Source organism: Tenrec ecaudatus, chromosome 2 (genome assembly GCF_050624435.1).
Source record: "Tenrec ecaudatus isolate mTenEca1 chromosome 2, mTenEca1.hap1, whole genome shotgun sequence".
In the NCBI taxonomy this organism is placed as follows: Eukaryota; Metazoa; Chordata; class Mammalia; order Afrosoricida; family Tenrecidae; genus Tenrec; species Tenrec ecaudatus.
In genome coordinates this window covers 69,943,507-69,955,916 of record NC_134531.1, presented here as the reverse complement: position 1 = coordinate 69,955,916, position 12,410 = coordinate 69,943,507, and the positions used below count along the sequence as shown (strand labels likewise).

The following is a 12,410-nucleotide window of genomic DNA, read 5'->3' as shown; positions in this document are numbered from 1 at the left end:
TACGGATTTGCCAAGGCTTAAGACCTATCTTATTTCTCCCCCAGGGTTTCTCTAGCACCTTTATTCCTAGTCCAAGATTCACAGGAAGAGAAGGAGGCTCAAGCGGTAAGACACAATAGTGACTTCTGAACGCAAGGCAACTACCTTTTGAAACTCGCCATCTTTGATTCCTACTAGGAGACAGTGAAGCATGCTGGGAAGAACAAAACTCCTGCAGTCAAGTGTATTGGTGCTAGGTCTCACGCTGCCATTTATTGGTCCTGACCTTGGGTAACTCTTTCCTCCTATCTGAGCCTTAGCATTCCCAAGTAAACAACGATGAGGATGATCACATCTCACTCACCAGATGGCACCTAAGAAACATGCTTTATACACTGTGTCATTCATTTCTTCTCCTTCCGGATTCTGCCACAGTGCCCTGCCTGCATTGTATTTTCTACCACGGCCTTAGAAAGAACTTGAAAACTCTCTATTAACACTATTTTCCAGTGTTATTTTGAGAATCAGATCTCATGTATTAAAAAATAAATAAAACCACTTTCTGTCCTTCGAGCGGCCTCCGATGTGAGCTGGGTGAGAAAGGCGGTGAGAAGGCACACGGTGGACAAGCAGCGCAAAGGAAAGCATCCTCGAACGTGTGCTGGGGCCTGGCGACTCGTGCCAGCGTCTACCTTTTTAAATATTAAGTAAGTGATGCGTAGGGAAACCTTAGGAAAAGTCCAATCTCCATATTTTTCTTATCTTTGACAAATAAACAATACATTTCTTGGTTGAATCTACTGAAACCAACAAAACAAAAATCCAAGCATTCCTGGAGCCCTTGAAGCAGAACGGCGTGGATTCAGGCCCACTCCAATCATTAACCACTCGGCTCCCAGCACCACCTTCCTGGGGCTGCTGGTGGAACACGACAGGGGACTTGGGAGAAGCCCAGGAAGACAGCATGGGCAGCCTGGGTTTAACCCGTTCTGATGCTGTGCTGACATCACGCTCCCCTCGAGACGATCAGCCTTCCCGAGGGCACCGCGGCTTCTCAGACGCCGTGCTTTCCCCTCCGTTTTAAAAGGCTATCGACATTTGTTTGTTTTAAATATGTCACTGGGGTTATGCTAACCTAATTTTCTTCTCATATCCAACTGTTCTCATACTATTAAGCCCTCTTTTTATATTTTCACCTCACTTTCTAAACAAGGCAGGAGTGTGTTTGTGTGTGTGCGTATGTGTGTGTGCTATTATGCGTGTTGCTATCAAAGAATAGTGATAACAAGGACATGATAGAGTATTAAAACGGAAAGGGATACTAACAAATTGTGCGCAGAAGCTGGACATAATAGTAGGAACTGAAAGAGCATATTTCTGATCAAATGCAGGAGAGGTTGACTAATAAGCCTTAAGTCTTGAGCCCTCAAAACTCCCATCAGGATTCACCTAGTGGTTAGAACCTTTCTCAAAATGACGTTAGAGGGTGATAACGAATACAAGGTAGGAGAGAATGGGGAATAAATTCAAGTTTCCTTAGTTGTAAAGATTGGTTAAAATACTTCAATTCTCCTCTAAGAACACAGAATTCTTCACACGGGGCACTGGGCTGAAAACTCAGGTGCCGTGGGGCATCTGCTGCTGTATCGTAAAGGGAGGGTACATAAGTCCTGGGAGATTTGGGGTTCGTTCCAAATGATCAGACTCCTGTAAGGGAGGCCTCTATCTGTTTGGTTCAGGACTTGCCCTCCCGCAGAGTAGTGTCTGACACTCAGCAGTATTTGTTCAACACATGAATAATTTCCCATCCAGTCACATCTGGGGGACCATCATTTCAGTCTACAGTATAAAGTAGAAGTTGGGCCAATTCACCTCTGAACCTCTTTTCGTTGTGAGGGCTGCTAGCTTTGCAAGTTGAGCCAGCTGACATGATAACCCGGAGCAACCCCCCTCTTCACAATGCTGCCGCCACCAGCCGGTGAAGAACAAGCCAGCGTGACGACTCGCAGGCTCTCAGCCGCCATGCTCTTTTCACTTGTCTCTTGTTTGGGGAGCAAATAGTCAATTCTCTTCACATCCCAGATACCTGCTTTTACTTGAATTGGGCTAATTTACGCATAGCTCTGTTATGACTGTTTGCTGTAACTCAAACTGGCCAGGCTCCAACTTTGGATTTAAAACAAGAACATGATTAATATAATCTCTACCACTCTACTGGGCTCTCAGGTTTTCCTCTGGTTTCCTAATGGCTAATCCCCTACCTTTCCAAGTCATCAGACTGCCTGGGTCCCTAACAACATCGGTATCCAGCTAGTCACACACACTATAAATACAAAACTAAAGGAAAGCAATGCTTCCCAAAAATGCCACTGGATTAGAATTAGCATGAAGATTCCATAGTCCGCAGAGAGTGGGTTCCAGGAGTTCTTACAGCGACCCAAACCAATAAATTCTACTCCAAAGTATTATGTCACACCATGCCACCCTCTCCCGAGGAATTTCAGAGCTTTTTCAAACGTTTGATTTGGAAAGACTTTCAAATTCACACAGAAAAGCTGAAAGAAGACGAATCACACAAAGAACACCCATCTCCCTATTGTCAGCATTCTATGCCTCGGTCTTCCTGTGCACTTGCTCCCTCTCACAAGCACAGACTGTGCCGTTGTGCGAATGTTGTGTATGTTTTTCCTTCTGAACCACTTTAGTGGTAAGTTGTATAGATCAACTTAGGCCCTTTATCCCTAAATAGACAAAAATAAAACCAAATTCATTACCAGTAAGTCAATGTTGATTCATATAGGACAGGGTAGAACTGCCTCTGTGGATTTCCGAGACTATAAATCTATACAGGAGTAGAAAGCTTTGTCTTTCTCTCAAGGAGTGGCTAGTAGTTTTGAACTGCTGACCTTATAGATCACAGTTAATGTATAAACACTAATTAGCAGAAACATAGTTATATCTAATATATATATATTTTAATTCTTCCATGACATGATTTCAAGAGTAAGCAGCAGTCACGCAGCATAAGAAATCTGCCGAGGTTGACTCTCTGATGGTCAACTCTTCTTATCCAGAAGGTTGGCCTTGATCCAGCAAAGAATAAGCAAGCACATACCTCTTGTTTTGTTTTAGAATGAGGGGGGAAGATCATTAAAAAATCACTCTCAATGTGGACAACAACTCTCCTCTAGCAAGTAGAAAATTCAGCCGTACATGAGGGCTTCGTAAAAGCTCCTGGAAAGGCCCACAATTTTTTATTCCATTTCCCCATGAGCTTTTAACAGACTTCTCTTAACGAATGGATATTCTCCCAGAGGTCTATACTGCAGAGACAACCTGCTTTCCAAGATCCCTCTTCTGCTTGGAAGCTCATAAAATGTCCTCCTGGCATTGAAAACAGAACCCCAGAAATTCCTGCACAGGGCAACAGAGGGGAAGGGCTCCTCACCACCTTTATCATTGCTAACACCTCCCAAGGCAGCCTTGGCCTTGCTGATCCTCCCTGGGGATGGCAGCCACAACACTGCCGGCCCCTCAGCGGCACTCACTCGCAGGACTTCAGATGGCTGGATGCTGAGCTGGGAGGCCTGCACCACACGGAGGGGTGTCCGTGGGGGCAATAAGTGAAATCAGCCCACTCCATTAGCAGTTCCACTGCAGTTAAACGGCTCTCCCTTTGGCAGTGAAAGATTTTGCTTGTATTATAATTACATCTAATAAACTTTTCAAATGTATGATCGACTGTCTCCCCTGGAGATAACATACTTTCTTATTGAACGTTTGTTGTTTGTTTTTCAACATGTTCCTACGGACATAAATTCAATAAAACATATGAAACAGAGAGAACCATTTTCTTCCATGCCGAACATGAAAAACAACATGAAATCATCCTTGAAAACGAAAACACAAAAGGAGGAGCAGGTGGGTCTGGGACCCAGGCAGAGCGCCCTGCAAATCCCCGGAGCCCAGGGGCTGAAATCTACACGACTCTCCATTGTCAAGGTAATTAACTCTGGGTAAGTGACCGCCAAAACGCGGACCGAAACCTCGGTTCTTTTCCAAGGGAATCGCGCACGCAAACCAGAATGCCGCGTTAGGATTCAAAGCGAAAGGAAAGCCAGGGGAAAGCGTCCCAAGTGTGGAAGTCTCCCTCGGAGCTTTCAGAGAGACTTGTCAACATGCGCTTCCACGGGCACGGTCGGCCCAAGACGCAGCGGGAGAACCAGGTAAGCAATCGGGCAGTCTGGCTTGCCTCCACGGGGCTGAAAGCCCAGACCACCCCCGCTCTACCTTGTCTCGAGGCCCGGCGCCGAATCTTCATTTTAGGGAAGGAAGGCCATGAGTAGTTGAAAGGTGAGTCGGAGTCGGAATCCATCGCGGCGGCGTTTGGGGGAGTCCGCGGATGAAAGGGCAGCGGTGGCGGCGCGCAGCAAGGTCCCGGGAGGCTCCCGGTGATGTCAAAGGAAGGAATGGGGCAGGGTGCAGCAGGCGGAGGGAGAGGCGATCAAGGTTTTGCTTCCTTCGGGCGTTCAGGCGTGTAGACCGAGAAGGAGGCTGTAAATATTCAAGCCAAACTAGGGAAGCAGCCGAGGGAGAGGGAGAGGGGGAGCTAAGCTTCAGGCTGATCCATCGCAGCCCAGTTATTCAGGAGGTCACGGGGAGCAGATGAATCATTAACTCCCCTCTCCGTGTGGCTGGAAATGGGAAAGAGGGGAAGGTAGCTGAGCCCTGGGAGCAAGCTGGCTGCCGGCTGCCTGGCTGGCTGGCTGGCTGGCTTGAGATTCTTTGCCGGTGCCTTGTTTTCGCTCTGAGGCTGGGAGTGCTGGTCCCCAGGAAAGCCACCCTGGGCCTTGAGGGAGGAAAGGATGAGGTTGATGTGTGTGGTTGGCCAGAAAGGGTGAAGCAAGGGCAAAGAAAGGCCACCCTCCTCGGGGGAGGGGCTATTCCTTCAGACCATGGGCAGCCAGGAAGCTTTTCCGAGCCCAGCGCCAAACCTGCTCGGAGGATCACTGAGTTAGCCATCGGACAAAGGCTTTAACTTGTATACAAAAACCACTCTCCTCTCGTGATTCATACAGCCCCACTGACCCCACCCCCACCCCACTGCTGTTCAGCACAAAGGGGGCGGGTTTTCTTCATGGTCACTAAATTGGGCCTCCGATCATAAAGACTTGGGGGCCTTTCTAGCTCCTATCTAAACCATCTGCCCATCTCAATGGAGCTGGTGTCTAATTTACCACAAACCATTGGTTCTCCCTTGGTCCGAAGCCCGTTACTGCTTCTCCCCAAACTGTGATCAAACCGGACGCCCCCAACTCCCACAGGCACACACATGTAAACACGCCCCAAATAAGCCCCATGCAGCGTAGATCTGAGGGGGGTGGGGATGGGAGGGAGGCCTGGTCTGGCCCGTCCCACCAGGGAGTAGCTTTCTGGTATTTCTTTCCATAGCAGTGATCTGGGAAGAGGCACTGGGATTCCGGAGGTTGCCTGACATCCATCCAAGGAAGAGAAAGGGCAGTGGAACTTTGAGGATCCAGCAGCTCGGCAGCTCTGGAACACCAGGACGTGTGTATCAATCAACAGTTAGTTCCCAACATGTTGCACCCTGCTGGGTGAGGAAAGAAACACCTATCCAGCTCTGTGGGAGCCAATTCTGCCTGCTTGAGCAGGGGTGGGGTGGGGAGCGGAGAGAAGGGGAGGAAGGGGCACCCCACGGGATGGCAACTGCAAGCCTGTGTCAGGCTGCGTTCTTGAGAAACAAATCCACTGAAAGTCATGTGTAAGAGAGAGATTTATATAAAGGTTAGGTGCACATCAAGAAATCATCCCAACCCAGTGCTGTCCAAGCCCACAAGTCCAACATTAACCCATATGTCCGACACCAATCCACAAAGTCCTCCTCCAGCTCACAAAATGCACACTATGACACCGACTGCAAGAGGAAAGTCAAATCAGTGAACGAGTAAGCATCTTAGCGTTGGCAGGAGTCTCCCTACGGCTGCTCCAGCACCCAGGGCTGCATCGGGGTAGGTCCATGTGGCTTCTCTGCAGGGATGTCTTCCAGGAAGTGAGCCTTGCAAGTTGAAGCAGGGAACTGGCTAAGGCAGCTGCACCCTGGTCTGACCATCACAAAGCAAGAGGCCCAAGAACTAGAAAGGCGAAGCTTACTGAGCCATTTCTCCCTCCGCCCTTCAACTAACTCCACATGTGTTTATCAGCCAGGTTGGCACAATAAACTTTAACTAACTCAAAACCCAACTTGGAATTGCATAAATCACTACTATTGGTTTGCTACCCCAGCAGGTACACACTGGAATGAAGGCCCTTAGAATATGGTTGCAAACATCACAACTAAGGGAGAATAAACATGGTCTAACTTGGAGCCTTACTGGAGAAAGAATTACGTTTTTTTTTTAATCAGCTGGTGCAAACGTAAGAATAACTTCTTCCCAGTCCTTACATTAGGTACAAATGTTGAAATCCATGATGTTTAATAAGAAAATGCACAAAACTCTGTGGGCAAGTGGGGCCTAGAACGGTGCCCGGTCCATCATGCATATTTGCTGAAGGAATGAATGATATGATGTGATACCAACCTACAGATGAAGAACCTTTCCATAATCGCTGTGCATTTTTAGTAATCCAGTGGAACGTTCATCTTGGCACAAATCCTCGAGGATTCTTAGAAAGCGTTTCTATAGATTTGTATTTTATTCATCCGAACAGTCTCAACAGCCATTTGATACAAGAGCAGTCGTGATGAGGCAAAGCTGCCGACTGCTCCCGGGTCTACAAGTGATGCTTGCGGTCCACACAGGTCAACCGCTAGGATGTCTGCAGGCCACAGGAAAGGACTTCCGCCAGTCAGACAACCACAACGCTGAAATCAAAGTGATGGGGGAGGAGATCCTGTTATTTTTCTTCCTGCTCTTCCTCTTAAAGGATCTTCATTTGCAAATATTCAAGGCCTCCTCTTGCATCAGTGATGGCTTGTATAACTCCGGGCAAGACTATAAAGATGCAGAAACACTGTGCTCACGTTCTTTTCCTGGCACTATGAGAAAAATAGGGGCATGTTGTCCTATACATCACCCACAGAACAAAAGCAAGGCAGAGGTTCCCTAGCTTGTTGGCCACGCTGGTCAGACTGTAGCATGGAGCTAAAGAGGCTGCAGCTGTAGAGGCAGGGCTGAGCTTCCCAGAAGTCCTCAGAATGAGAAGGGGAGAGGAAGTGATTGTTCATTTATTTAATATACAGATAATGAGATTCTCACCCTACACCTGCTTTAATGTGACTTTCTGAAAGTGGTCCAGAAATCTGTAGTTACAACAAGAGCCTCCCCGCTCAAAGCAACTCTCATACACAACGATGTTTTAGAGTTGCTTAATCAAGAAATTACAGTGTTGGCAAAGAACTGGCCAAACAATGAACAAATCGGTCTGGGAACTAATACAGCCAGAATGCACCTTGGAAGCAAGGATGGCCAGACTTCCTATCACATACACTGGACATGTGGTCAGGAGAGACCTGTCCCTGGAGAAGGACATCTTGTTTGGTAAAGTAGAGGCGCAGCAAAATAATGGAAGGGCCTATTGGACTGACACCGTGGCTGCAACAATAAAACTCAAACGCAAGAACAACTGTGAGGATGGCAACAGGAGCAGGCAGTGTTTGCTTCTGCTGTCCTTGGGGTCATGGTGAGTCAGAAGAGACTCCATGGCACTTAACAACAACTACGAAATAGCTCCATCTTAGGACAGTGACTTCATAGAATCAGGTTATACCAGCAGATCTGAAGAAGAACCGCTGTGAGAACTCAAAAGCACTTGAGGACCATACGGATGGAGAGAGGAAAGAATGTTGTACAAGGCTCTTCAGGAGTTTGGAAGCTAGATAAATGTTACTCTAATTCCCCCCCAGAGTTCAATCTTCATCTTTACCAGTTAGGTACCAACTGACTATCGACATGGACATGATTCTGACTATAAAAATTCTCCAGAAAACTGACTGATTCCCCAGTGTCCTCCCTTGATTTACTGTTTATCAACATGTTTTAAACAGAAGGAAACTATGTCCACTAAACCACACTCACACTTCCATCTTTCCACTGCTTTGCTTTTCATTTTGTCAAGCACTTGTCCTCGTCATCGTCCTTGTTAGGTCCCTGGGAGGCCGTTCCATTTAGATTCATCACAGATCATGCATATTCTGCTAAGTAACTTCTTTGCTTTCCCCGCTGCTTGATTATAATTGCAGTTGACAGAATCCAGTGATATGTCCCTGCGCCCTCCTTCTCACCAGACATACGATCATTAGTGTGAACATGTGAATGACTTTGTGACCAAACTCTGTACATCAGAGTACAACTATGTGCCAGAGGGTTGTCAATGGCTGTGTTTTCTCAACTAGGTGGCCCGACTTTCTTCCCAGGAGACTTGGGGTTGACTTTAACCCTCTGCCTTTTACTTAGCAGCCGAGTGCAAGACTGCAAGAATCGTTGGTACCATTCAAAGACTCCTTGGTGATAATCCTCCAGCACACTTACTCGATGTTGGCTTGAAGTTTCAGCTTTCTGGAAGATCCAACTCAGACGGGAATGCTGTCTGATCATCCTCATCTAACCAGCAGGCCTGCCTTCAACTTTGATAAAGATAGCCTTCCTGGGGGGTGGGGGAGGTGTTATATTTTGATTGGAATTTTACAGTGTTCTCATCCTCCTCTGTATGTCACTCATGTTTATAAGGCACCCCAAGCTAAAGTGACTTTTGGGGACATACATGCCTGGCCTCAAATCGAGATTTTGTCATTTCTATATTAACCAAGTTATAGGACAGAGTTTCTGAGCTTCATTGCTTTCACATAAAATGGGGTGATAATATGTATACTTTAAAGGGTTACATTGTAACACTCAAGAGATGATCACAGCACAAAATGTTTCAAGTTAACATTAGTTTTTAATAAAATTTAGTTACAATATAAAATGTTTTTTAAAAGCTTCATTTTCATTTCATTTCTACAATGTAGACTCTAAAGTGTCTGCATTATGAACATGATGCTTACTTTCTTTACCTCTGGAGACAGGACTTGATTTTTAAAAGCGACATGGCCATGAGCAAGTTTCTCAGCCCACAGAGCAAGCAAAGCTGCATGCCTTCAGGAAGGCAGCTGACTTGTGGAGTGGAGGGCCTGTAGGTACTTAATTGGGGGAGCTGGCTTTGATGACCTACAAAGCTGAGGCTTTGGGCAGTTACATGCCCTTTGGGCTTTTATTGGCAGCCATAAAAGAGCTTTGTTACATTGTCCGAGCAGGATAAAGACCCAAGAGGAGGCCTGGCTGCAGGCACAGCAGAGAAGAAACTGTCCTGACTGAACAAACAGCTGTTTCTTGAACATTTCCTGAACACTTCCTGTTAACTTCCCCATTAAATCCAGAATTTTAAGTGTCATCCAAGGGGTTATTGAACCCAGAGGAGAAGTGGAGAATGCGTCAGAGAAGCCATAGGACACCTTGGGAAAGATGGTTGGAGGGTGGAGGTATGGCTGACCTCAGTCTCCTAGAAATCAGCCTTGGGCATCCCTGATGCAGTCAGACTTTCCTTCCTCCTAGCATACCTAGAGGAGGTCAGACAGCACCCTCACCCCATTTCTTCCTTTTAAAACAAGAGAGTTCGGAGAAAATTTCACTGAGACGCCAAAGGAGGAAGAGAAGCCTTGCTTTGCTTCTCTGCCCCACTATTTGGTGACCACATTCCTTAACACTGTACGACGTCATTCCTGGAAAGCCATACACAGTACAGACAAGAGGGGATGGGGACTCTGGTGCCAAGACCACCTTTCCTGTATCACTTCGGCCAGGTCCGCAACAAGTCAGGTGCATGCTACCTGTCAGGCAGCCTTAGGATGTAGCACTAGGTGAGAGCCAGACATGGCCAAAGCCTTCCTCAGAACCCTCTGAAGAAGATGCCATACCATCTCAGCAAGCTCCCACCCCAGGAGCTCCTCTGTTTCTTTAGTGGGGCACCAGATGTCACGGTTGATTGTCATTGAAAGGCCTTGTGTATTCGTCAGGGTAGACTAGAGAAACAAATCCACAGAAACTCATATGTACATGCGAGAGTTTTAAGTGTACATTAAGAAAGCATCCCAACCCAGTGCTGTCCAAGCCCATAAGTCCAACATTAGCCCATATGTCCAACACCAATCTACAAAGTTCTCCTCAGTCTCACAAAATACACACACAATGGCACCAAATGCAGGAGGATCACAGGCCAGTGGATAGAAAGTATGTATCCAGTGGTGTGTAAGCATCTCAGCGCTGACCCGGGTCTCCACACGGCTGCTCCAGCACCCAGGGCTGCATTGGGTAAGTCCATGTGGCTTCTCCTCAGGGATGTCTTCCAGGAAGTGAGCCTTGCCAAATGAAGCAGGGAACTGGCTAAGGCAGCTAAACCCTGGTCTGACCATCACAAAACAAGAGACCCGAGAAATAGAAAGGCGAGGCTCACTGAACCATTTATCCCTCCGCCCTTCAATTAACCCCACATGTATTTATCAGCCAGGTAGGCACAATGAACCTTAACTATCTCACCCTGCTTTACAGAACCTAACACATATTTCAAAGGAAGTTCCCAGCTATGTGCCACTGTCTTCTCCATTTAAGAAGCAGGAAAGAGCAAAGCCCCAGGCAGCAGCAGCACATCACATGTGCACCCTCAGTGTCACACTCACTCGGTGACACACAGACACTCATAGAATGGAATGGAGGGTGGGGACACTGCAAGGCACCCATGATTATTTTCCCTCCCTCCCCTCCGGTTCTTTCCTGCTTCTCACAGTGAGGGCATCGTGGCACATGGCTTCATGCTTCTTCTAGAGACGTGTATTTTTTGTAATGACATGGCCTCTACATGAAAGCCCAGAAATCATAAAATTGACTTTGTACAGAACAGTCAGGAATTGGGACCGTGATGCCATAAATTGAATTCTATGACATCACCTCACATAATTCCACTGTACAGTAAAAGCTTCACCTTTATTTCTTTGAGCAAAAGCTCTGCTTGCCTCCTCAAAGGTTCTGCTGTGCTTCCAAATAGTTTCCCTATTTTCCAGAAAAAGAGGGAGGGGGGAAAAGATATAGCCAAGAAGCCTAACAAGATGAAATGACTTCAATTATATTTAATATGCTCAAATGGACTGTTCTGGACCATCATGAATGGGACAGACACATGGCTTATTGTGCTGGGAATGACACATTCAAGAGGAATTACGCTGTATTCCGTGTCCAAAGGAACATCTCAGTCCTGTCCTGAAATACAGTGCTGCCTGTGATAAGGTCCGGTCAATGTTCAAACTGACATACCAACCACTGAAGCTAGAGAGGAAGAAAATGAAGAATTCCACTAATTTTCTTTCAGCCTGAAAATTTGATCAGACGTGGACTCACGATAGATTGATAATTACTGGCAATTGGAACAACGAACACTGGGAACAAAGACGCAGGAGCAGTAGTTGGGAAACACGGCCTTGGTGAGAGTGAGCTCAAGCCAGGCTTTCCTAAACCAGCCATTTCTTCATTGTAGAACCTGTCTTTTCAGCAACCGAAACCGTACATCTGTAGCACCTGTAGACCAGCCAGGACATAGAGGACTCAATTGACCACACTCGAGTGAAGGAACGATGGGGCAGCTCCACATCAGCCAGAACAAAGCCAGAGCCAACACTGGCGGAGACCATCCATGACTCATACGCAAATTCAGGTTGAAGCTGAAGAAAACGAAAAACTGGGATGGAACCTTGAGTAGATCCCACCTGAACCTGAAGACCATCTCCAGAAAAAGACTGGCCCCCCCGAGCACAAATGTCTTTCCTCCCCAATTCCCTTTCGAGAGGCTGCTTCCTACAGTGAGGTTGTTCTGTGACCTTCTGGATTGGTTCTCTGGAGGCCCTTACTTCCTACAGGATCTGTTGAAGGCTGTATCCACTGAGGTTGGACCTTTGTACGGGAACGTTCTATGGCTTGGGACAAAGGCACGGTGCTATCAGTGACATCACCATTGAGACCGATTTCCTCCCCCTCAAAGGAAACCCTCCATGGCTGGGGTACAATCCAGAGGTCCCAGGCCTCAACCAAAAGAGTCCCTAGTTGCCAGTGATGGAAATACATGAATAAAATTAATAATAATTTGAACCAAGAAATGAAAATAAAATTGAATTGTTCCTGAAAGTAGAAGATATCCATGAGCCCATAGTGATTTAAATAAATGATGGAATAAATAAATAAATGAGGGGAGTGGGGATGGGGAAGACACACAATTCTACCACATTTAAGAATTCCAAACGGGTATGGGGGGTGGTGTGTGTGTGTGTGTGTGTGTGTGTGTGTGTGTGTGTTTTCTTCGGGGGAGGAAGTATATCACTCCAAGTGTGG

General features: G+C 46.8%; 1 protein-coding gene across 2 annotated transcripts in view; it reads right to left on the bottom strand.

Moving 5' to 3' along the window:
- Nucleotides 1-4,850, bottom strand: part of ARHGEF28 (Rho guanine nucleotide exchange factor 28) — a 113,013-nt gene extending 108,163 nt beyond the window's left edge. For both annotated transcript variants that reach the window (XM_075541167.1, XM_075541168.1), the window contains exon 1: nt 4,270-4,850. In XM_075541167.1, coding sequence (XP_075397282.1) covers nt 4,270-4,354 — 85 coding nt within the window. In that variant the 5' untranslated portion in view covers nt 4,355-4,850. The remainder of the gene's footprint in view (nt 1-4,269) is intronic.
- Between the last annotated feature and the right edge of the window lie 7,560 nt (nt 4,851-12,410).